We start from the raw sequence: 27,181 nt of genomic DNA, 5'->3' as shown, positions 1-27,181 counted from the left end.
TTTGTTAGATGTTAAATAGAATGATCCTTCCAATAGGCATGAATTTTATGTTCCATATATAATTTAAAACTCAAAATTGGAATGATCAGTGCATACATGAACTTTTCTTGTAGCCTAAATTTTGATAAAGTAGCAAACAAAGTGGATCTAAAACCTTACATTGTCAATCATTAAGGACTAATTGAAAGTTTGTCAGTTTTTACTTTCGATCCTTTATTTAATAGACATTGATTATTATTTCAGCTAGACAAGTTGCTCAAAAGGAGTATCATTGATACATATTGAACTTATAGAGAATATAATTAGGGTTATATTCAATCTATATGCAAAAGATCACAGCCCTTGAACACCCTATGGAATACAGTTCTACTCTGAAACACTAGGGTCACCGTGAGTTGGAATTAATTCGATGGCAACTAGAAAAAAAAAAATGTGCCAGGCAATATCCTATTCACTAGAGACATAGAAGTGAGGATAAAGGATAAATTGCTTGACCTCAAGAGCTTGCATTCCAGACAAGAAACAAGGAAACAGATAGAATGTGATATGATTTCAATTAATGGCTGTTACTATGATAACATTATGGAAAGATACTGCTCTAAGGTAGGAATTGTTGTCGCTGCCCACCACTTCTTACCCTGCACTGTGCGTTCAGATCACCTGGGGCTTCTTTTAAAATGCAGATTCTGATTCTGTAGGTCTGGGATGGAGCCTGGATGTCTTAATTTCTAAGAAGCTGCTGCTTCAGGGACCACACTGAGTTACTTACATTTCTGTGTAAAAAGTTTGACTTGGGTTGGTAGGAAAAGACACCTTACTTTAAAGGAACAGTGAATTTGTGGCAAGTGGTGGAGTAGGAAAAGGAAAGGGAAAGGCTAGGAAAGAGGAGAAAATATAATAAACAGAATGGGAAGGAAATGCAAAAAAAAAAAAAAAAAAAGGAACATATGGGCCACCAAAGGCAATATCTTCTTCTATGTACTTTGCCTTAGAACTATCCCTGCATGTTATAAGCTAAAATTAGAAGTCTAAAGTACTGAGAGTAAAGTATAAATATAGATTTATGTGAACATTTGAGAGAGCCTTAACTGGTAGAGTCTGTGCAGTTAGAATGCCAGGCAAAATGGACTTTTAAAACAAATAGATTTATCTAATTAGTGGAAACCAACAGTTGCTTCGTTATATTGAGTGCATTTACCTGTATATATATTTTTGGCAGGTAAGAGTTTTACTATCGTCATTATCATTCATTTGAAAGTAGCCTTGAATGAAATATTTCTCAATTTGTGTCTCTTACAACATCCCGCACAAAGATTGTTTAAGAAGGCTGGTGCCTAGACCAGTAGGATGTTTCAATTGCATCTGTTTGTGCAGCATTTTTATTTCCTCTGTCTTGAGAGATATATTTGTTTAGTCATCTGAGTAGCAGAAAATGTTGTAGTCTTTGGCATGACATTAAAACCACAGAAAAGAATGCTCAGATATGTACTGCCTTCTTTGTTAGTTTATGTCAAGTCAGTTCGGACTCATGGTGACCTCATGTATAACAGAACAAAACATTGCCCAGTCCTGTGCCAGTACGTGGACTGTACTGTTTTAGGCATACTTATAAAATCAGCAAAATTATGCTTATAGAATATTTATCAAGATTATAAATTTGACAAAATTTATGATGTTCAATGTTGAAATCCCAGGGGATGTTGCAGTTCTTGCTAAGTCATGTTTTATATACAAACTGAGAAAATGGATTAATAATTTTTGAAAATAGAGACTAAATGTTTTAATTCACTCTGATCTCAGAAATCAGAAAAAAAGAGAAGGAAACTAATATTAAAAGCCTACTCTATGCCTGGCACACTGTACGTATTATTTTATGTAATCAAAACAGCCCAGCAGGAAGACATTATTTACCCCATTAAATAATTGAGGAAATTAAAGCTCATTGTGCATAATGGGGATCCCTGGTGGCACAGTGTTTAAAAGCTCACTGCTAACCAAAATGTTGGCTGTTCGAATCCACCAGCCACTCCTTGGATACGCTATGGGGCAGTTCTACTCTGTCCTATAGGTTTCTATAAGTCGGAATCTACTAGATGGCGGTGAGTTTGTTTGGGCTGGTGTTTAATGCATTTACCAAGATCACATGAGAAATACCTAGAGGTTTTTTTCTTTTCTTTTTTTTTGGTGGGATAGGGGGCAGGGGGAGTAAGCATATTTCTTCCAGATTAAATTTGTTTCATTTTTTCTTAAATCTTCTGTGATGAAAATTGAACTTCTGATTTTCCTGTTTATTGTTAGATTTTAAGAGCCATTAGGGAATGAGTAATAACATCTGTTTTCATATCAAATTACTATGAAGTAGGTAGTTCAAATATGATAAAAATAGAATGTTCCATTTTTACCCAGCCTTCATCAAATTTTGGCAATTTCAGAAAATCTGTCTTTATAAAATGTGGATTTAATTAATTAAAAAAGAATTTTAAAAAACATTAAAAGAATAAGCTAAAAATTAATTTTTGGAAAAAATAAGTGATATTAAAAAGCTTGTGTTTTGAAAGATGTAATAGAAACTTAAACCCAACCCATTGCTGTCGAGTTGACTCATAGAGACCCTATAGAACAGAGCGGAACTGCCCCGTAGAGTTTCCAAGGAGCACCTGGTGAATTTGAACTACCGACCTTTTGGTTAGCAGCCATACCTCTTAATCACTAATAGAAACCTAAAAAAATGAACGTAGACAGAAGAAATACACAGAATCACTGTACCAAAAAGAATTGGTCCAAATTCAACCATTTCAGGAGGTAGCATATGATTAAGAACTGATGGTACTGAAGGAAGAGGTCCAAACTGCATTTAAGGCATTGGCAAAAAGCAAGGCTCCAGAAATGGATGGAATACCAATTGTGATGTTTCAACAAACTGATGCAGCACTGGAAGTGCTTACTTGTCTATGCCAAAAAGTTTGGAAGACAGCTACCTGGCCAACTGACTGGAAGAGATCTATATTTGTGCCCATTCCAAAGAAAGGTGATCCAGCAGAATGTGGAAATTATTGAACAATATCATTAATATCACACACAAGTAAAATTTTGCTGAAGATCATTCAAAAGTGACTGTAGCAACACATACACAAGGAACTGCCGGAAGTCCAAGGAGGACTCAGAAGAGGACATGGAACGAGGCATATCATAGTTGATGTCAGATGAATCTTGGCTGAAAGCAGAGAATACCAGAAAGATGTTTACCTGTATTTTATTGACTATGCAAATGCATCCATAATTATAACAAATTATGGATTACTTTGGTAAGAACTGGAATTCCAGAACACTTACTGGTGATCATGAGGAACCTGTACCTAGACCAAGAAGCAGTCATTTAAACAGAACAATGGGAAACTGTGTGGTTTAAAATCAGCAAAGGTGTGCGTCGGGGTTGTATCATTTCACCATACTTCAATCTGTATGCTGAGCAAATAATCCAAGAAACTGGACTATATGAAGAAGAAAGTGGCATCAGGATTGGAGGGAGAGTCATTAACAACTTGCAATGTGCAGATGATGCAACCTGGCTTGCTGAAAGTGAAGAGGACTTGAAGCACTTATTGATGAAGATCAAAGACCACAGGCTTCAGTATGGATTAACCTCAACATAAAGAAAACGAAAGTCCTCAGAACTGGACCAATAAGCAACATCATGATAAACAGAGTAAAAATTGAAGTTGTGAAAGATGTCATTTTACTTGGATCCACAGTCAATGCCCATAGAAGCAGCAGTCAAGAAATCCAAGGATGCATTGCAATTGGCAAATCTGCTGCAAAAGCTCTCTTTAAAGTGTTAAAAAAAAACAAAAAAACGATGTCACTTTAAGGAGTAAGCTGGGTCTGACCCAAGCCATGGTGTTTTCAATCACCTCGTATGCATGTGAAAGCTGGACAATGAATAAGGAAGCCCAGAGAAGAACTGATGCCTTTGAATTATGGTGTTGACAAAGAATATTGAACATAACATGGACTGCCAAAAGAATGAACAAGCCTGTCTTGGAAGAAGTACAGCCGGAGTGCTCATTAGAAGCAGGGATGGTGAGACTTTGTCTCACATACTTTGGACATGTTTTCAGGAGGACCAGTCCCTGGAGAAAGACATCATGCTTGGTAAAGTAGAGGGTCAGCGAAAGAGACGAAGATCCTCAATGAGACGGATTGACACAGTGGCTACAACAATAGGCTCAAGCATAATAACGATCGTGAGGATGGCACAGGAAGGGCAGTGTTTTGTTCTGTTGTACGTAGAGCCGCTATCAGTCAACACCAACTTGATGGTCCCTAACAACAACAACATACCAGGTTTTGCAACTTTATTTATAAAGGAAAAAAATATTTTTGAATGCTTTACTGTTTTATAGAAGTTTACAGTGTAATTTTGTAGATCGTTAGTAAAATTTCTCAAAATTAAGTTGGCTTAGGGTATCTATTTTTCTTTTACTCTAATCGTTTTAAAAGGGGAGAGTCACCTTTATTCCAGATGTTATTTTTTTGAGTTGCTTAGATCACCTTACTGTAGGAGCGATTTGGGGTAAGTTTATTTCATTTACATTATATTGTGGAGTGGTGTTTCCTAACCATTTTTATGTCATGATACACAAAGAAAATGACACTATTTCTAATGAAGACTGGAAGAAAATTGGAGGCTTCTGTCTCAGAGCTAGGGAGATTTTCATCTCCCACATCTTTTAGTCACTCACTGTACATGGATGCCAATCCCTGTCTGTAAGTTTGTCATGCTGTGGTAGTTTGCATATTGCTGTGATACTGGAAGCTATGCCACTAGTATTTCAAGTGCTAGCAGGGTCACCCATTGTAGACAGGTTTCAGCGGAACTCACAGACTAAGACAGAATAGGAAGGAAGACCTGGTGATCTTCTTAAAAAAATTAGCCAATGCAAACCCATAGTTTATAACAGAATATTATCCCATAGTGAAGAAGATGAACGCCCTAGATTGTAAGTCACTCAAAATACACAGTGACCAAAACAATGGACTCCAGGCTAGCAAACACTGTGAAGATAGCACAGTCAGAGCCAACTCGAAGTCAACCAACAACGGTAACACGCAATGAACGTGTGGGTTAGGCAGTAAACCTGTGCAGGTAGCTTCAGCTTCAGTTTTGCCCCTCTTCTCTACTTTCCTCTAGCAATCTGTTCCTTTTTAGAAATATAATAAAAGCCTACCAAGTTTTTCTGAGAAGCTTAACTAAATAGATTTTTTTTTCAATGTTAAGTTTTTATCTTTGTTGAGTTTGGTGCCTCTTTTTCATGTGACAGGTTATTTTCAAGAGTGTAATACATCTCATGAGTCAGTTTTGTATTTGTTTTGAGAGTTACTGACAGTTAATAGGTGCTGTTCCTTCTGTGAGTCTCCTGGTCAAAACATCTGCCCAGTAGACAACCATGCTCACTGGAGGAAAATGCTAAAGCCAGCTGTTATCCTTTTTTTCCTTTCTCTGCTGTTTGGGAAGATTGAGAAATATGGCAGTTCGAGTCAACCAGATGCTTCTCGGAAACCCTGTGGGGCAGTTCTACTCTGTCCTGTAGGGTAGCTATGGGTCGGAATCAACCTGATGGCAATGGGTTTAGTTGTTTTTTTTCCCACTGTGTTGCTTACCCAGTCCCAGCTTTAGCTCATTTTGTTTAGAAAAATTCTAGAGATTTATTCTTGGGGCAAATACTGCCATCCCCTTTTGCGCAGTGTAAGTAGCAGCTGGGAAAGTCCCAGTTATCTCAGTTGTTCCAGATGAGGTTTTAATTTATTACCATTATTTTTCTCCAGGGACCACCTTCTCATCTTTGAATTTTTGAATTTGTATTTTCTTTACAGCCTTGTATTGGAAAACTAATCTTATATTTCATAATCCTTTACCAAACATGTTTTGAGTGTGTTTTTCTTCTCTGGTTTATCTGTTCATCTAATTCTAGATTAACTTGTATCTTTGAGGATCTCCTCAGAACTTGTTCTCATGTAATTGTATCATTTTTCACTTTCTATTGCTCTAATGCATTTACTATTTTGAAAACAGTATTTCCTGTTATTTTATTTACATGATTCAGAGAAGATTAATAGATATATGCGCCCAATATGCAGTCTTGATCAATTCTTCCTCTACTTGAAATAAATGTATAGAGTTTAATCTGTAAAATAAATATATTTTCTTAGTACAAAAATCAAAATATGTATGTTATATATATATTACTAGATATTAATTAAGATGTTAATCTATATGATTATGTCTCTGTGTGTGCATGTGTTTGTGCACCTGTGTAATAAAATCATCCATAAACCCAAAAGCCAGAGATACCAACTGTTGTTAGTTTTAGAGTATGTATGACTGTTGTTGTTGTTAAGTGCCACTGAGTCAGATTTGGCTCACAGTGACCCTATGTACAACAGAACGAAGCACTGCTCAGTCTCGTGCCATCCTCACAATAGTTGTTATGCTTGTGCCCATTGTTGTAGCCACTGTGTCAATCCGTCTCATTGAAGATCTTCGTCTCTTTTGCTGACCCTCTACTTTACCAAGCATGATGTCTTTCTCCAGGGACTGGTCCTCCTGAAAACATGTCCAAAGTATGTGAGACAAAGTCTCACCATCCCTGCTCCTAATGAGCACTCTGGCGGTACTTCCTCCAAGACAGGCTTGTTCATTCTTTTGGCAGTCCATATTATGTTCAATATTCTTTGTCAACACCATAATTCAAAGGCATCAGTTCCTCTTAGGTCTTCCTTACTCTCATTGTCCAGCTTTCACATGCATATGAGGCAATTGAAAACGCCTTGGCTTGGATCAGGCACACCTTACTACTTAAACTGACATCTTTGCTTTTTAACACTTTAAAGAGATCTTTTGCAGCAGATTTGCCAATTGCAATGCATCTTTGGATTTCTTGCCTGCTGCATTCATGGCTGTTGATTGTGAATCCAGGTAAAATGAAATCCTTGACAACTTTAGTCTTTTCTCTATTTATCATGATGTTGCTTATTGGTCCAGTTCTGAGGATTTTTGGTTTTTTATGTTGAGGTGTAATCTGTACTGAAGCCTGTGTGGTCTTTGATCTTCATCAGTAAGTGCTTCAAGTCCCCTTCACTTTCAGCAAGCAAGGTTGTGTCATCTGCACATTGCAAGTTGTTACCGAGTCTTCCTCTAATCCTGATGCCATGTTTTCTTCATATAGTCCAGCTTCTGGGATTATTTGCCCAGCATACACTTTGAATAAGTATGGTAAAAGGATACAACCCTGATCCACACCTTTTCTGATTTTAAAGCATGCAGTATCCCCTCGTTCTGTTTGAAGAACTGCCTCTTGGTCTAAGTTCAGGATCCTCATGAGCACAAGTAGGTGTGCTGGAATTCCCATTCTTCACAATGTTATCCATAATTTGTTATGATCCACATAGTTGAATGCCTTTGCATAGTCAGTAAAACACAGGTAAACATCTTTCTGGTATTCTCTGCTTTCAGCCAGGATCCATCTGACATCAACAATGATATCCCTTCTTCCAGGTCCTCTTCTGAATCTGGCTTGAATTTCTGGCAGTTCCCTGCCCATGTACTGCTGCAACTTTTGAATGATCTTCAGCAAAATTTTACTTGCTTGTAATATAAGTGATATTGTTCAATGATTTCCACATTCTGTTGGATCACCTTTTATGGAATAGGCATAAACATGTATCTCTTCCAGCTGATTGGTCAGGTAGCTGTCCTCCAAATTTCTTGGCATAGATGAGTGAGCACTTTCAGGGCTGCATCCATTTGTTGAAACATCTCAATTGGTATTCCATCAATTTCAGGAGTCTTGTTTTTTGCCAATGCCTTCAGTGCAGCTTGGATGTCTTCCTTCAGTACCATTGGTTCTTAATCATATGCTACCTCCTGAAACGGTGGAATGTCGACCAATTCCTTTTTGTTCAGTTAGTCTGTGTATCTCTTTCATCTTCTTTTGAGGTTTCCTGCATCGATCAATAGTTTCCCTGTAGAATTTATCAATATTGCAACTCAGGCCTTGAATTTTTTCTTCAGTTCTTTCAACTTGGGAAATGCTGTGCAAATTCTGTCCTTTTGGCTTTCTATCTCCAGGTTTTTGCACATGTCATAATACTTTCCTTTGTCTTCTTGAGCCATCATTTGAAATCCGTTCAGCTCTTTTACTTCATCATTTCTTCCATTTGCTTTAGCTGCTCTACATTCAAGCACAACTTTCAGTCTCCTGACATTCATTTTGATTTCTTTCCTGTCTTGCTAATATCATCTCGCTTTCTTCATGCATGATGTTCTTGATGTTACAACTCATCTGCTCTTTGGTCATTAGTGTTCAACACATCAAATCTATTCTTGAGATAGTCTCTAAATTCAGGTGGGATATACTCAAGGTCTTATTTTGGATCTTATGGACTTGTTCTAGTTTTCTTCAGCTTCAACTTGAACTTTCATATGAGCAATTGATGATCTGTTCTGTACTTGGCCCCTGGCCTTGTTCTGACTGATGATATTGAGCTTTTCCATTGTCTCTTTCCACAGATGTAGTTGATCTGATTCCTGTGTATTCCATCTGGCAAGGTCCAGGTGTATAGTTGCCATTTATGTTGTTGAAAAAAGGTATTTGTAATGAAAAATCCTTGGTCTTGCCAAATTCTGTCAAGTTTCTGTCACTAAGTCCATATTTTCCAACTGCCAGTCCTTCTTCATTTCCAACTTTTGTATTCCAGTTGCCAGTCATTATTAATGCACCAATTGCATGTTTGATCAATTTCAGGCTTCAGTAGTTGGTAAAAAATCTTTAATTTCTTCATCTTTAGCCTTAGTGGTTGGTGGGTAAATTTGAATAATAGTATTAACTGGTCTTTCTTGTAGGCTTATGGATATTATCCTATCACTGACAGAATTGTGACTAGTCTATTCTTATTCATTGAAGGATATTTCTTGAATTCCTACCACATTGTTCTGTGTATGCTTTTTTTATTTTACCAGTATGAGAATTGACTAAATTAACAGTTTTATAACTCAATTTTTTTCCAGTTATGTAATCAATTTGTTCCTTGTTGAATTTTCTTTGATATTTATCAGTGGCAAAATCTTTAATCACATAGCATATTTTTGTCTGGTCCCTTATTGCTTAGATTGCTGTCAATTTTTTGTATATCATAAACTATATTTCCGTGAACATTCCTTGAGATAAATCTTTTTGTACATCCATGATTATTATCCCCTCAGAATAAATGAAATGACTGTTCTTAACCTAATATCAGAAAAGAATGATCAGAAAATCCTAGATACTTCAGTGAAACAACTTACACCTTTCTGTTTTAATGTGTATTAAATAAAATCTGTTTCCTTGTTCTTTCATCAATCACAAAATGGTCTAGCCATTTCTGTACAACCTTTCACTGTTTTGATGTCGGTGTTTGCGTGTGAAAGAGAGAAGGGGAGAGAGACTGCTTATAAAAGTGCTTAAAACTGTTAGAAAACTAAAGACTGTTTTTGATTTTAATCAAGACTAGTACTGGAAGAACAAATCTTTGAAATCTCAGGTGCTTTTGTGGCTTAATTCTGCAACTTTCATGAGAGAAAAAAAAATATTTTCCTTAGATGCCATGTGGAGACATCTTCTCTCTTGAAGACATCTCTTTTTGTTACTCTTCTTTGCCAATACAATTGCCTATCTGAAACTGGTGACTTTGCTTTTTTGGATGTAATGAGACCAAAATTCTTGCTGCTGCCAGCTGTATTCCTTTGACTCTTTTTATTTTGCCCTTACACTTCAACCAAAGACCACCAGGAACATACCTGTAGTGGAACTAGTTGGATTTATTGTTTGTTGCAATGAAGAGAAGACACACTATGAGAGGTTCTTAATTTTGGCCTCCCTTAAGTGATTTGAGAGAGGTTCAAAAACGTAGGGCTTTCCTATATTTTGTTTGCTGTCAGGATTAAGATTAATTTTTATGATTTGATGTATTGATTCTTATCTACAAGTAGGGTGACCAACTATCTGATTTGCATGGGATGGAGGAGATTCTTGGGACATTGGACTTTCAGTGCCGAAACCAGGAGATTCTCAGGGAAACTGGAACGAGTTGGTCACCCTATCTAGAAATTGAGAGAAATGAAAAGAAGCTAAAGCTCTAATTGATAAAGAAGTAACAGTCATATTAGCCGGGGTAGGGATGTTTGATCATTTTTGTTGTTTGGGGAATGTTCTGTTTTTGTCTAGATTCAGACATGATCACAGAGTGGTCTTATCTTTGTCTTTATCTATTACGGTCCCAGAGTTTCCTTGTCTGATGTTGACATTCTGTGAAATAGTTTATATTGAATAGGAGAACACCAAGGTCTAGTTGGGAATACCAGGCCAGCTCTAAGCAATACCCAGACCTACTCACAGTGCTAGGCCAGTTTCTAGCTGCTAGGGGTTGCTATTCTTTTTTCAATTCCTTCTTTGGGGACTTCAGGGATATTTTTTGAGTGGCAAGGAATAAAGCCTAAGAGTTTACAAATGTGATCTTCTACTTGTGAGAGCCTTGGTGTCAGCCACATTGGTTTTGTGCCCTAATTAAACACTGGGCTTTGAAATATTGAGTAATAATGTTTATCCATCTCTCTTAACAGAACTTTTTTTTTCTTCTTACAATACAGAACAATGTTAAATTACTAAATGCTAAAATTAAAAAAAAAAAATCAGATAATCTATCCTCTTCTTTGAATTCAAAATTCATATTAGCATATTTAAATGTTCTTGGTAATACTTCCATAAAGAATTCCAACTTATGTGAACTAAAACTTTTTTTTCACAGACATGTTAACATTTTGAGGAAAACTATTATGATTTCATGGAATGAAGTTCAGTGATTGTCCTGTAATTATGCCTTTTATTTTTAAAAATTAGAAATATATGTGAAGGGTAAATAATTGTTCTGATTTAAAATAAAATCACTTTCTTTAAGAGGCACCGTTGAAGGAGATTGTTTCGTGTTTTTCAGATGCATGGTTTTAATGATAATAGAAAATATAAAGGGTGGGTCAATTATTTTTTCTTTGGAAAACATTTAACTAGTCCAAAAAAAAAAACCCAATGCCATCGAGTCGGTGAACATATTATATAGTTGATTTTGTTTAATCATAAAGTTGATAATACTAGTTAAATTGTAAATCATTCCTTTAATTATTAATATTTGCTCATTATTTATCTTAAACTCAGTTTGGTTATCTAGTATATTAATTAAATTGATTGCCCAGTGATTAGTCTTATAACAATGGACGTACAACAAATTAACAGCTTTAGCTATATTATAACCTAAAATCATGAAATTTTCTCTAGGTTCTGAGGACTACTTTGAAGTCAATGTTCCAACAGACCTAAGAGGGGAACATTCTGTCAAAATAAGTGACAGAAAGGAAATTGAAGAATTATCAGAAGCTTCAAGGAGCAGCATACCACCGGCGATGGTGCTTCCCTCTGAAATTTCATGTGAGGTCAGTAAACATACCTTGTAATTTAAGTGGCCCTAATGTTTTAATAAATATTGCATTTCACTAGGATGTAAGCTCCAACATAGTTGATGTATCAGCTTCTTAGGGCTGCCATAACAAAACATCATAAACTGGGTGGCTTGTAAGAATAGAAATTTATTGTCTGACAGTTCTAGAGTCTTGGAGTATGAGGTCGGGGTATTTGGCTGTATTGATTCCTTTTGGGGCCTTGGGAGGAGAGTATATTCCATGCCTCTCTCTGAGTTTTTGGTGGCTTCAGGTGTTTCTTGGCTTGCAGCTACAGTGTCACATGGCATCCTTCCTCTGCCTCTTTGTATCTTCTCCTCTTTTATAATGACACCAGTTGTACCAGATTAGGGCCCACCCTACTCCAGTATGAGCTCGTGTTAATGCATTTTCAAAGACGCTATTTCCAAACAAAGTCACACTCATAGCTACAGGAGTTAAGACTTCAACATGTCTTTTTTTGGAGACATAATTCAATGCATAACATTTGACATTTTTGTCTACTTTGTTCACTGCTGTGGCCACAGAACCTAGAACGATATCTGGCAATTAGTAGGCATTTAGTACGTGTTTGTCAAATAATTGAATATTAGAAAATATATGAGGGCTTACTTTTATCAAATATTGCTTGACACTTTGCAAATAGGTATATGATTGCTGTATATGTATGAAGCTACTTAGAAGAAAGCTGGAGTCATATTAAACAGATCAAGGAATTTATTTTCACAAAGCAAAATATACACTTACATAGATTTTGAAAACACTTATTTTTAGGACCACTACTTTTTCAATTATAAATATATGAGACATGTATATGTAAACATGAGATTATAAGACATGTACTAAGAGCCTACATTGGGCATGTTATCAGGAGGGACCAGTCCCTGGAGGACATCATACTTGGTAAAGTAGAGGATCAGCAAGAAAGAGGAAGTCCCTCAATAAGACAGATTGATGCAATGGCTGCAACAGTGGGCTCAAGCGTAACAACAATTGTAAGGATGGTGCAGGACCAGGCAGTGTTTCCTTCTGTTGTACACAGGGTCACTATGAGTTGGAACAGACTCAATGGCACCTAACAACAACAATGAGAGCCTACATTATAAGTGGAAATATCATAAGAGGTAGAAGAACTGGTCCTTTAGGGAATAACAGTATAATTAGAAGAAAGGGGAAATTTCTGGGAGGATGGCTATATGAATATGTGCTCCTGACACCTCTATCTAAGTTGTTTTTTTGGAATGAACCACTAAAGTAACCCTATTGGTGGAGCTTGATTTGAATCTGGCTATGAAATCTCTGACAATAAAAATATGTTGGGCCCCAATGTTTTTGGTGCCCTTGGACAGGGGGAGCTTGATGCGAGATGCATGAAAGGGTTCTTCTGGTAAAAGCCAGTGGATTTAGGTGACCCAGTGACCAGAGCTGCACTTGTCACTTGCTGCATGGCCCTTGTGGGTGTCCCTGGATCCCCTAACACCAGCTGTCCTGGGGGCAGCTGAACATTCTGTGTAGCTGAGTGAAGTTTAACTCCCTTACTCCTTCACTCTCCAGCCCCTATGGCTGAGCAGAAGAATCACAATTTTAAGGTACTTTGTCATCAGTTCCAGAGGAACAAAAACTGCTTTGACACTATCTTAGAGACCCCAGGAGCCTGAGCTGTACATGCTGGCGGGAACCAACACTCACTGTCAGGCAAAGGAAAATTACAACCCATTTAAAAAAAGGACTCAGGAATTTGAGGGATAGAGATGAGCCTAAGCAATCAGAACCAGTAGCTCCTATTGAGTCAGAAATAATGGAAGAAACTGAAAAGACCTGTAATAGAAGAGAAATAAGAATATTCTCAAGTAGATGAAATCAAAGCAGAAAGAAAAAAAAAAAAAAAAACAGGAGCTAAAAATAGCTTACCAGCCATTAAGCAATGAGTCTAAATAGCTGCTTTAAAGTATATCTGCAACACTGAGAAATTGGAACAATATAAAGCCCTCCCATTATAAAATTCAGAGAAAAATTAAAGTTTGAAACTCAAACCTCCAGGCAGAGATATCTCATTTGGATGGCTGGTTAGAGTGGAGGTTCTTTAAATACAAGAGTCCTGGGCTATCTTTTATTGATATGTATATAATTCTTTGAGAACCTTCTCTCCTGGGAGCCTCACTTTTTAAAGAATCCTGAATTGAAAGATCATACAAGATTATTTTAACACCAGTCCCCCCCCGCAAAAAAAAACCTGTTGCCATCAAGTCGATTCCGACTCATAGCAATCCTGTATCCTAAAAATTCAAAATAAAGAAATCCCTAGGGCCTAAGTTATCTCAGGCAAAATCCTGTGTTCTTAGTACCTAGAATTTAGTATACCTGAATCCATGTTACTAATTGCCAAACATCATAGGAAAGACCAAGGGAATATCAGGCAGCGAGTGAAAATCGTGTTTCAGATTTGCTGGTTTAAGTCTATGCCAATTGTCTGAATGCACAAACTTTGAACTTAAACTCATTTTCAGGAAATTTTTTTAACTGATAGTTAATTATGGCAGTGTGTTTACTTCAAATGTGAGAACAGACCACCTAAGAATTACACTGACCTCACTCCAAGGAAGAGGTATTTGAGGCATTGGTGCTGTATTAGTTTCTTAGAGCTGCCATAACAAAACATCACAGGGTGAGTGGCTTATAAGAACAAAGATTTATGGTCGCACAGTTCTGGAGGCTAGTAGTCTGAATTCAGGGTGTCTTTTTTTTTTTTATAGAGCCATGTTCTCTCCAAAGCCTCTAGAGGAAGATCCTTTTTTGTCTCTCACAGCTTCTGGTAGCCCTAGGTGTTTTGTGGCTTGCAGCTGCAGCATAACTTTGTCATTACATAACCATCTTTCTCTTTCTGTCTCTCTGTGTCTCTGCTCCTCTTTTATAAGAGCCACCACTAGGATTCATTAAGATTCACCTTACTCTGGTATAAAAAAGCTCATGTTAACTAATAACATCTTCAGAGACTCTATTTCCAAACGTGGTCACGTTCATAGGCACCATGGTTTAGGACTTCCACGTATCTTTTTGGAGGACACAATTCAATCTGTAATACCTGCTATCTTATACAATCTAGAAATTTTTGAGATGATTACTGTCAATCACCAGGTCTTATTTGAGATACACCTCTTTAACACCCAGCATCTTCAAAACCAATTAAATTCCATTTCCCTCTGTAGTGTTTGTGTTTCTGACGTGCTAGGACAGAATTGACTGAGTTGTATATAGTGGCATAATCTTCCTTCTGTCTGATACAAAGGGAGTTTGAATCCCTACTGCTGTTGCTTCTTTCTGTGGAAATACTTGATCTGATGGCTCTGCCTACCAGGGACATGTTCCATATTCCCTCATCCATTTCACCTGAAGAATGAGCTTCAGTAGATTGCTTAACTGAGGCAGCGGGTGACGCTGCTGACGCTTGTGACCCTAGGGGCCTGGGAGGGTCCCTCTCTCTGCCTTATTATCATTCCCAGAACTATACTTCTCCACAGAGTTTAGATTAACCATGCCCTGAAATTCTCAGACCACTTTAAAAACAGCAGAATGTGTTTTCTTTCTTCAACATCTTTTTTTTTTCATTTAGGTAGTGAATAAATGCCTTCCTTGTTCTATTTCTGTAACTTACTCCCTGTCTCTTTCAAAAACACCTGGATGAGTTTTAAGTTAAAATCTGTTTCTTAATTTGGCCCTTTCTTTTGCCTTTTGTAGTATTAACACTTTTTGCTCTATTTTAATACTAACAATTTTTGCTTGTTTGTTTGTGGGCCAAGACATTTGTCTTGTTAGTATATTCCTCTAGATATTGTCTTGTAGGGTAATCTGTTATAAGAAATATGAAGCCAGTGAGTTCTGGGTCGTCGTTCAAATGAATCTTACCCAGTTTTATGTCCCTGGTGAAAAATCCACGTGGGAAGTATTCTCCCATTGAAATAAGCCCTAAACCAGAAGTGGGCCTGTTCTTTTATTCAGTAACTCCTCTTGTCTGTGCATAACTGTAAAGTCCTAATTCCATACATTTCTCAGACATGTTCCCTCACAGTAGTGGTTCTCAATTAGAGGTTATGTGGCCAAATCTGCAGACTTTTTTGTTTGTCATAACTTGAGTGTTGCTACTGGTATCTTAAAAAAAACTCTACTGCCTTCGAGTCGATTCTGACTCATAGTGGTCCTATAGAGTAGAGTAGAACGGCCCCACAGGGTTTCGAAAGAGCACCTGGGGAATTCGAACCGCTGACGTTTTGGTTAGCAGCTGCAGCTCCTGGTATCTAGTGGGTAGAAATCAGGGGTGCTAATAAACATCCTACAATGCACAGGATAGCCCCCACAACTAAGACTAAAAAAAAGACTAATCTGGTCTAAAAATATCAATAGTGCTAAAGTTAAATTTTGCCTCAGAATATAGGAAATAAATACTGCACTTGCCCTTACAATGAATAAATCACCTTCAAACTCACCTTATAATAGCATCAGTGATTCAGTGCTCCCCTTCAGAGGCTTCTCTGAAAGATGCCCGGTTGTTTGGTAATCACTTGCTAGAGCCATCTAATCTTTAAGGGGCAATTCTCAGTTGCTCTTTTTATGGACCTTATCTGAAGCTTTAAGAGGGAGCCACTAAATGTTTTCCTCAAATGACTGCAGTTTGATTTCTGATGTCTCACTTCTCCTGTGATCTCTGTCGACCCCAGTCACAGACTTTGCAATGGCTTCTGTATTATTTCTTTGCCAATAGCATCATCCTGGAGAGCAGTTAAGAGTGGGTTTATTTCCTTTATCTTGTTATACTTGTGTAGGCAGGTCTTCAATATATCATTTTTTTTCTTACTTTTGGTAGAATCTGTCCACTACAATCTTAGCTTTTCTTCCAAGAAAATCCCTTACTTCCGTTAATATAGTCAACATATAAGCTTTATTTCTATTTTATTCTCCTACTGCTCCCTTTCTGATGATAAGACTGAAATATATTTTTAAATCAGTCTGGTTACCTATTGAAGTTTTGAGCAAATTTAATTCCTGAAGTCATGGTACAATCAAAAAAAGCCCTTTAAAGAACTCTGGTGGCACAATATTTAAGCACTCTGCTGCTAACCAAAAGGTCAACAGTTCAAACCCACCAGCGGCTACATGGGAGAAATGACCTGGTGATCTGCTCCCATAAAGACTACAGCCTCAGAAACTCTATGGGGCAATTCTACTCTGTCCTATAAGCTGGAATCAACTTGATGGCACACAACAACAAAAAGTCATTAGCAGCAATTCATCTATATTATTTTATTGAATAATTTCTTTTATCTGAATCCTAGAATATGACATATTCTCTAATAAAGAACTTCAACAGCTCTGTGGCTGGAACCATAATGTGAGTCTCCAAGCACAGAGCAGAGAGATTTTCAGCTTACGTCAAAGAGTGTGACTCTTAAAGGCCCGTGAGCAAACAACAAAAATCTCAGAGATTACCTCCTTACCTGTTCGTTCCTTGACCCTGAGTATAGTTCAAAACAATATACAGAAGCTAACATAGCACTGCCGGCTTACTTCTGATACCAACTTTCACTTAAAGTAAGATCCTGTGATTTAATTGAAAAGCACAGTAACGTGAGTAAAAAATTAGTGTGGGCATCAATGCCTAAAATGTCTATATTTGAAGTGTTGCCTCTTTTGCGATGAGGTTTAATGATGACAAAAAGACATCCTTTTGTTTTAACCAAGTGATTCTCAATCTTAGCTGCCTGTAGAGACGACTGGAGGAGTTTTAAAAAATAGAGATACCTATATCCTACTCCTGGAGCCCTGGTGGCACAACGGTTAAGAGATCAGCTGCTAACCAAAAGGCTGGCAGTTCAAACCCACCAGCTACTCCTTGGAAACCCTGCCCTGTTCTATAGGGTAGCTGTGAGTTGAAATTGACTCGATGGCAGTGGGTTTGGTTTTTTTTTAATATATCCTACCCCAGAGATTAAGATATAATTGTTCTGGGTTACAGTCTGGGCAGTGAGTTATAACCTGAGCATTTTAACAGTTTCTCTGTTGATTCTGAAGGTGTAAATTAGCAACCAAGGTTGAGAACCATTGCCATAACCTAATTCTTGTTCCAGTGTCATGAATCAGATCAATGTCAGCTGTAGGAACCTGCAAAGTTCTGGCTTACTAAGGCCCATGCCACTGTGTTTGTTAAGCTAGTGGCTATTAAAGAAGTCATGAGTATATGAAGAGAGCCATTCGTCTATGTACAAAAGCCATAGTAAGCTGATATGATTCAGTAGGATCAGAATACTGTCACCTGTGCTTCCTAAATCATGAAAACCTAAAGACACCCACCCTGACAGAATCATAAAGCTCGATATTCATATTATATATAGATCAAATTTCAACCATTTTGTTTAGATCTCAAAGTTTGCCACCAATACAACAAAACTTCAGAGTTTAGAAGCCATAATCAATCATACCCCCCATTTTTTTTCTCCCTGAATGCTCAGAACCAAATAAGAGATTAAAAGAGAGGTCAGAAAGGTTGAGAGCAAAATAACAGCTTCATAACTGATAAAACTAAATGTATGGCCATTTGAGTGTCCTAACATTTTTTTCATTAAATTAAATTTACCCAAATATTTAAGAACAGGGTTGGACAACTGTGGGCCTGGAGCAGACCAATTACTGCATGGAGGTATAGTGAGCAGGGAAGCAATGAGTCTTAAGGGAGTTAAGGAGGAGAACTGAGAATGCTCAATTAGATAAAAGTGATATTTGTTAAATACTTATTCCATCTTAATTTAAAATCCATATATACAGAATGCCTTTGATGTACAGAGTACTTGCAAGATGCAACGATGGTATGAGGAAATAAAACCGCCTTTGTGGAAACCCTGGTGGTGTAGTGGTTAAGTGCTACAGCTGCTAACCAAGAGGTCGGCAGTTCAAATCCACCAGGTGCTCTTTGGAAACTCTATGGGGGCGGTTCTACTCTGTCTTATAGGGTCGCTATGAGTCGGAATCGACTCGACGGCAGTGGGTTTGGGTTTTTTTGGTTTTGTGATGTCAAAAGGCTACCTGGGAAGACAAGATATAGACATAAAAAGCTCTGTAAGAGTAGGGGGCATGACTTAAAAAAAAAAATGAGTGGTACAGATGTAAAATGCTATAGAATTTCTGTGGATGTTGTAAAATTTTCTTGTGGGCTGAAGCTCGTGGGAGGATCTTTTGGAGCTGGTGAAACCCGAGCTGGGCCTTGATGGAAAGGATAAATGCAGAGAACGGAGAAAGAAAAGGAGGCAAATGGCTTGCCAACATTATGCACCAACAGGACCGGCTACATGATTTGCAGGACTCAGAGTGGAGTGGAAATGTAGGGCCCCTTGTTCAAAAATTAACAATTTTAAAGCAGCAACAGCAGAACATTAAAACAAGCACTAAGCCCTTCTAAGCACAGGGACCTGTGTGACTGCACAGGTGATATGTCCATGAAGCTGGCCCTGTGTACAAACGAAGATAAGAGTGTCTCTTTTGGGCTGGTCAGTATTCTTTTATTTAGATCTTTTCTCTGAAAATGATTGGAAGGTGAAGTCCTGCCCTCTATTAAAAAGGGACTCTGCTGCATAAGAGGCAGCCTGCATGAGCACTCATGAATGAGAATGAGTTAGCTGGGTGAATAAAATATTGGGAGAGTTAGCTTATGGAGTTTGTTGTTATTGTTAGCTAATGTTGAGTCAGCTACAACTCATGGTGACCCCAAGTACAACAGAATGAGACATTGCTTGGGACTGTGCCATTTTTATGATTGTTGGTATGCTCGAGGCCATTGTTGCAGCAACTGTGTATTTTGAGTGCCTTCCAACCTAGGCAACTCATCTTCTAGCATTACGTCAAAAAATATTATTTTGTGTTCCATAAGGTTTTCATTGGCTAATTTTCATAAGTAGACTACCAAGCCTTTCTTCCTAGTTCATCTTAGTCTTGAAGTTCCTCTGAAACCTGTCCAGTATGGGTGACTTTGTTGGTATTTGAAATACCAGTGGCATAGCTTCCAGCAATGTAGGCATACTCTAGCCACCATGGTATGACAAACTGACAGATGAGTGATGGTGCAAGGGAATAGCCCAAAGTTAAACCAGGAGCGATGTAAGCAGGGTAAAGAACTCTGAAGAATGTTAAGTGGAGGATCTTGGGGGTCAGAGTCCCAGTGAAATGGGACATCATTATGTGGCTCTTAAAGATGCCAAGAAAGGTAACAGATAAGAGGAGTAAAAGAACTAAGCTGGAGTGAGGTTCAGTGAGGAGGAGGCTAAAGATGTCAAAGAGAAGGGGCTCACATTCTTTACCTTGCAGTCTGAGAGCAAGCAGTGCATTCAGGAGGTACAGAGAAGAAAAAAAGAAAGCATTTCTGACACATTAGGTGTGTGGACCGTGAGTGATACATGTAACAGTGGTAGTTCCCTTTTGATGGCATACTTTCTCCATGTGAGATTTAACTGGTGAGGTGAAATTTAGTTCAGAATAACCTCTAGAAAAATATTTGGGAGCATTAGGCTCTGGTGGAAAACTCCTGAAGTGGATCTGTGTGTCTGCTGAAATGATTTTGTAACATCAACATGGCTTTGGTAGAAATTTTTTGTTACAGAACGTTAAAGACAGGGGTTTGTTTATTTTTTTATGGATGATTCATGCTTAGGGAGATAGTGTTTAAATCAGAGAATTTTGAAATTAATGACTTGTAGATAAATAGGACTTTGTAAGAGTATATTAATGAGGTCCCTGTTTATTTTGTGTGGGACTAAAATTTAGTTTGACTTTGAAAAAAACTTTGAAAGGTGATATCTAAAATAATTATAAAAAAATATTTTATTTTTGTTATTTTGAAGAACAAAACAGCATGATGTAAAGAAAAATGAAGATTTTTAAGTTAGATATTCTTGATTAATCTTCAAAATGCACCCTGTATATTCCTTGCCCCATTCATAAATAAGAAAAATAATCATTTTCTCCATTTTGGTTTGGGGTGTGTGTGTGTTTTGGTCAGGTTTAAAGGAAATATCTTTATATATAAAGTTCTTATTGTAATTACTAGAGTAAAACAGATGTTCAGTAAATATTTACTCCTTCCATTTCTCTATATTAACTCCGATATTCTTATCCATATTTTTCCTGGAGTTTTTCCAAGAAGAGACTTTCAATAACCCTTTTCACCTTATGTACACAGATTAAGCTTTTCCACCTTAAATAAATCTTGAAAGTTTTAGATTTATAACCTTTAGTCACTTCAGACCCTTCACAGATACTCGTATCTAGCTGTTTTTCAAAAATTCTTTAAAATCATTTAGGTAATTTTAAAAAACTCATATTTGAATTGTAAGAGACCTTAAAGCTAAACTTGTTCAGTCCTCTAGTTTTATAGATTAGTAAACCAAGTTCTAGAAAGATTAAAGAAAAGGACTTGGAAATAGGACTTGGTGTACAATTGAATTATAGCCCCCAGGAGTTCCGTGAATTGACTCTATTACCCTGAGATAGGGGGCCACACCTACATGGAGGAGGCAGAAAGAAAAGGGAGAAGTTATGTTCTCACTTTATTTTCTGTTTTTGTTGTTGCTAGGTGATGTGTCGTTGGCTCCAACTCATAGCAACCCCATGCATGACAGAATAAAACATTACTCAGTCCTGTGCCATCCTCATAATCATAGCTGTTTGAGTCCATTGTTGCAGCCACTGCGTCAGTACATCTTGTTGAGAATCTTCCTCTTTTTTGCTGATTGTTTAAACTTTACAAAGCATGTCTTTCTCCAGCAATTGGTCCCCCCGGACGACCTGTCCAAAGTATGTGAGACAAAGTTTTGCCATCCTTGCTTCTAAGGAGCATTCTGGCTGTAATTCTTCCAAGACAGATTGGTTTTGTATTTCAAGCAGTTCATGGTATATTCAATATTCTTCACCAACACCACAATTCAAATGTGTCAATACTTCTTTGGTCTTTGTTTTTTTCATTGTCCATCTTTAGCATGCGTATGAGGCGATTGAAAATAAAATGGCTTGGGTCAGGTGCACCTTAGTCATCAAAATGACATCTTTGCTTTTTAACATTTTAAAGAGGTCTTTTGCAGAAGATTTGCGCAATGCAATATGTCATCTGATTTCTTGGCTGTTGCTTCCATGGGCATTGATTGTTGATCCAAGAAGAAAAAAATTCTTGACAAGTTCAATTTCTTTGCCATTTATCATGATACTGATAAATGTCCAGTTATAAGGATTTTCTTTTCTTTTTTTATTTTGGGTAACATAAATAAAGAAATAAATGGTGTAATTACCAGTGTTCTGATTTGATAACTAGTCCTTTTTTTAGTGAATCACACTACTTGTGAGGAAAATCTTTTTGCATATATAATAATTATCTATTTATAATCCATCATGTATATGTTCATGTATGCTGAAAAAGACTTCTTTAAAGTGTCGAAAAGCAAAAATGTCACTTTGAGGACTAAGGCACACCTGACCCAAGCCATGGTATTTTCAGTCGCCTCGCATGCGTGTGAAAGCTGGACAATGAATACGGAAGACTGAAGAAGAATTCATGATGTCGGTGAAAAATATTAAATATACCATGGACTGGCAAAAGAACAAGTATGTCTGTCTTGGAAGAGGTACAGCCAGAGTGCTCCTTGGAAATGAGGATGGCAAGACTTTGTTTCATATACTTTGGACATGTTATCAGGAGGGACAAATCCCTTGAGAAAGACCTCATGCTTCGTACAGTAGAGGGTCAGCAAAAAAGGGGAAGACCTCAATGAGATGGGCTGACACAGTGGTTGCAACAATGGGCTTAAGCAAACCAATTATTATGAGGATGGCACAGGACCAGGCAGTGTTTTGTTCTGTTGTACATAGGGTCGCTTTAAGTCGGAACTGACTCTGTGGTAACTAACAACAGTGTATGTGTTTTAGCAATACAGCATTTCTTTGACTCATATACAGGGCACTGGGCTAATGATACAGAACTATAAACAAGTCACTCATATAAATATTTCTTAACAGGTATTAATAAATAACAACAAAAGTGTTTTTTGTACAGTTTTCGCGATGCTTTTATAAACATTGCCTCATTAAAAAAAAAACTCACTGGCTGGATGTTTTAATCTGAATATAACAGGTGAGCAAATAGAAGATTTTAAGTAAAGTAGCTTATATTAGAATGTACTGCTAGGAAATAACAGATTCAAAACTAAATTCCTTTCTTGTTACCCCCTCATCCAGTGCTTGTTCCATTTAGAGCAAGAATTTACATGTGAGGATTTAGGTTTGTTTCAGAAACAGACTAAACCATCCCAAACCCTTTAAACAACTTTGCCAATATTTTCTTCGAGTTGTGGTACCACCTGCTCAAGGATTCTGATTCCATCTTTACCAGGGATCATTCCCGTTTGAGTAGCTTTGTGACTAAGCCTTCCTCATGTAAGTGCAGATCTAAGCTTTTCTCCTTACTGCTGACTTTTCATGGGAAGATAAAAATAATGCATACTTTCCATCTTCTCCAAGCTTGTTCTGCCACTTTCTTGTGGGGCTGGTCCAAAAGTTGCTTCTGCACACAAAGGGAATGGGCTATTGACTTTGGAGCAATAGATAGCAGTCAAAGCAGCTGCTGTAACTACAATTATTTTATAGTATATACAATTATTTTATAATCCATCATGTATATGTTCATGTATGCTGAAAAAGACTTCTTTAAAGTGTCGAAAAGCAAAAATGTCACTTAAAATGTATCTTTAAAATGTATCTTAAAAATATACAAAATTTCAAAGCACATACTGAGCAAATAATAAAGTTTTTACCACATAGGTTCTGAGAATAGATCAATTTAATAAATGATGTATCAAATCAAGAACCACTTCCCCAGCATTACCAGAGATATTTGCTGCCTTGGTTAAGTTTAAGTGAGAAACCGAAAACAATTTGTCTATCTGCATTTGGCACTAATTCTAGGTATTGTAAGATCAATTTCTTGAATTCTAAATGGCCTGGAGAACACGTAAGAGGAAGAAAAATACCAAAAAAAACAAAACACAGGATAAAAGGAAGATGAGATTGTATTTATTAAAGAGAAGCAATATGTAAAAAAAGTAGAAATTTTGTAAGACTGAATTAAATTATGGTGTTTAAAACTTGGTTTTTAAAGTTGGCCATTGCTCAATACCATGTTGAATTGAAAACAAAAGGGATAAAACCATTAAATGTAAAATAATTTTACATCAACATTTTTAATTGCAAACATTAAGACCAAACTGTTTCTTTTCTTCCTCAGGTCTAAAATATTGAGGATAGGAATTATAATCATTTAGTGTCCTATAGTATTAGGTCATGGAGAACCACTTAGCATCCAATGCTTGGATTGCAAGGTTTTTTTCTGCATTTTTTTTTCCTTTAAATTATAAAATTCTGAACGTAAGTGATAAGAATGACTTGACTGGCACTAATGTGTGCTGTGTATTCAGAAAGAAACCTCCAAATCAGCTCCTTTACAAAATGTGGTAAAAGAATGTGAAAATAACTGCATACTCTTGGTTACAGTTTATCTTAAGATTTTCAGTGAGATATTATCTGAGTTCTATATGAGCCATGCCAGTGTTGACTTATATATGATTTGATAACAGCTCTGAACCCTTATTCCTCTTCTGATCACTGTGGTAACCTAATTTAGGGAACACCTGATCACAGCCCTTTCCAACCTTTAATGGGAAAGAAATTCTTGACCCAGGAGCCATCATTCATCCCTGGGAACTCTAGTATGCATTGTTGCCCATGAGGGCAAATGGAATCTCTCGGCACCTTTAGTACCGTACTAGTTAGGGTGACCTGTTCTAGGTTTTGCTGTTCCATGTCAACACTCTAGAGTAAGTATTTTCACCAGATAATTCCCAGAAACATCTGATAGTGAACTCTTTCCCCTTTATTGAGAGACATGTCATTTAGATTTCACTCAAAAAATACCTTTGCAATTTTAGTTTCTTTAGGTTGCTGAAAAATGTTATTTTCCTGCCTACTGACAACTTTTTTTCTCAGAACCTATTACTTTTATTTCTAATGAAATATACTTGAGCTTGTCTGCTATAAAATGAGACTATTGATACTTTTTTTTTTTTTTTTTACTTGTAATACAATCCCAAAGCATAGAGACGGGGGCAGTGGCAAACTACAGTATTGGGGCGGTGGGCAGGGGGTGGGGGGATTGAGTATCCAATAAACACTAAATTGATACATTTATCATGTAGTGAGAATTACATTGGCATATCTCATTTCAGTATATAGTGGAAAATACAAACACAGTAGAAGACTTTTTTCAATAATCATGTGTGACCTTTATTATTAATAAATGTAATGAGTTCTATGGCTTATGTAAACTTTTTCAAATGCTTAATTGGGTTACATTTTTTAATCTTATAGAATCCTGGTGAAATATTCATTATTTTGAGAGATGGAGTAATTGGTGATACTGTGGAGGCTGAATTTACATCAAATAATAAGTGCATTAGAACACGGCCAGCCCTTTGGAATAAGACAGTCTGGTGTATGAAAGCTTTAGGTAAGAATTTTTATGCATTAAAAATATAAATCACCATCCTGAGTTCTTTTCAATAAATTTATGATAAATGATTTCACTTCCCTACAGAAACTAATATTGTTCTGCAGGTGTTTCCTGTGTTTAGTTTTGTCATACACAAGGTTGTTATTATTAATCTGGGTTCACATAAGTAAGACTGTGTAAATTATGAGAAATTAGGTTGGATACCATGTGGTGAAATGATAGCCAGTAACATGTTTTTAAATATGTCAGCAATGAGCATTTTAATATACATTGGCTAATAAATATGGACCTAAAATTATTGGCTTTATTGTAACATTAGGATTAGGAGGTGTTTAAATTTTTACTCTTAAACTTTCTTTTTTCCTTTTCTTGTTTTCTTTCTTTTTTTTTTTTTGCCATGCCTCTGAGTACATTTTTGGTTATCCTGGAAATCATTCTTTTTCACTATTTTATCATCTTGGTACCATTTCTATGTACAATCTTCATCTCTTTTCCTTACTTCATTTATGAAGCTATTCATTTTATTATCCAGCTTTGCTTGAAACATGGTAAATTATAGCAGATTTTAAATTCCAGATGGAATATCCACACTTGCCACAATTATTGGACTAAAATAAAAATGTAAAATGTTAATTTCCAAATGTTTTAATATAATTGTAAGGCTACTTGGTTTTTGAATTTAAGATGAGCTTTTATAATCAACTAATAAAACTATCTTTTAAAACTTTATAAAAATATTTTAAAGTAAAAAGACAACTTGTCTTATCGTGAATTTGAAAACTTAGTTAAAATGCTTAAAATTAGGGAGTATGTCAAATGCATCCCAAGTTCCATTGACAGAGCATTTACAAACCTTTCCTATTGTGTTATGCAAAGCATATGTCCCCTTCCTGGATTTTCTTGCACAGTTTTCGTCAGAATTGAATTATAGGAAGGAAAGGCTCTATGCCAAGCATTCACAAACGTTTCAGACATTGTTTTCTGTCATGAACAAGGATGTACAAAAGTGAGATGAGACAGAGCCCTCCCTGCTACTTTTCTTTCTCTTCCAAGGCCCCCTACTTCTTTATGTCATGTTTTAAAATAATGGACAATAATTTATACCTCATTAGTTTCAGAGTTGAAGCCTAGCTAGACTAAAATCACTGCAGCAAGAATTAATACTACAAATTAAAAAATTCTCAGGTAATATTTTGCAAACAGGTCAAGATGCCAAATAGGATGATTTAATATTTTATGCTCAGTTTACCTAGTAGTGTAGAGCAGTGATCTAGGGTTCAAATCCTGCCTCCTTCTCTTACCAGGTATGTAACCATGGTCCAGTTAGTTAATGGCTCTTTGCCTCTGTTTCAATGTCCGTAAAATGGGGATAATAGGATTTATCTCACTGAGTAATTTTTGGTATTAAAGGAGATAGTTTATGCCAGTGCTTAAAAGGGTCTCTAACATGTAGTAAACATTGAATATATGTTAATTATTATTTTGCAATTGTTATTCTCAGCTGAACAATGAAAGAGTGATACACACACACACACACACACAATTCAGTAGTAAACAGAAGAAAATGTCAAAGTTCAAATTGTTTATCAGAAAAACAGAAAACAAATATTCCATATTTTCTATGATATACCAGGATTAAGTTGTACTGTTTCAAAGAGAAAACTTAATTTTACCTGTAGGTTAAAAAAAAAAAAAAAAAAAAGATTATGAATAATATTGCCTATGTAGTTTACAACAAATTTGTAGCAAAAAAAAAACAGTTTACCAGTTATGCTAATTAAACTTTTTAAGTCTTTCCTTCAACTCTATGCCTACAAATTTGAAAAGTTAGGCTCAAAAGCCATGAAATTTATACAAGGTGAAATGGAAAATCTCAATAAATCTATATTTATTAAAGGAATTGAATCAGTAATTCATAACCTTCCAAAACAGAAAGCACCAGACCCGGATAGTTTCACTGGTGAAGTCTACCAAACATTTAAAGAGGAAATTATACCAGTTTTCGACACGTTCTTCCAGAAGATAGAAGCAGACAGAATACTTCTTCT

The 27,181-nt window shown here is 36.6% G+C and overlaps 1 protein-coding gene across 7 annotated transcripts in view; it reads left to right on the top strand.

Annotated features, from left to right (window-relative positions):
* The window catches only part of BANK1 (B cell scaffold protein with ankyrin repeats 1), a 375,144-nt gene that overhangs the window by 68,658 nt on the left and 279,305 nt on the right, over positions 1 to 27,181 (top strand). For all 7 annotated transcript variants that reach the window (XM_064285499.1, XM_064285500.1, XM_064285498.1 and 4 more), the window contains 2 exons: positions 11,367 to 11,521; positions 24,992 to 25,130. In XM_064285499.1, coding sequence (XP_064141569.1) covers positions 11,367 to 11,521; positions 24,992 to 25,130 — 294 coding nt within the window. The remainder of the gene's footprint in view (positions 1 to 11,366; positions 11,522 to 24,991; positions 25,131 to 27,181) is intronic.

Source organism: Loxodonta africana, chromosome 5, assembly GCF_030014295.1.
Source record: "Loxodonta africana isolate mLoxAfr1 chromosome 5, mLoxAfr1.hap2, whole genome shotgun sequence".
Lineage (NCBI taxonomy): Eukaryota > Metazoa > Chordata > Mammalia > Proboscidea > Elephantidae > Loxodonta > Loxodonta africana.
Note: the sequence above shows the minus strand (reverse complement) of the source record. Positions and strands in the feature narration are given on the sequence as shown.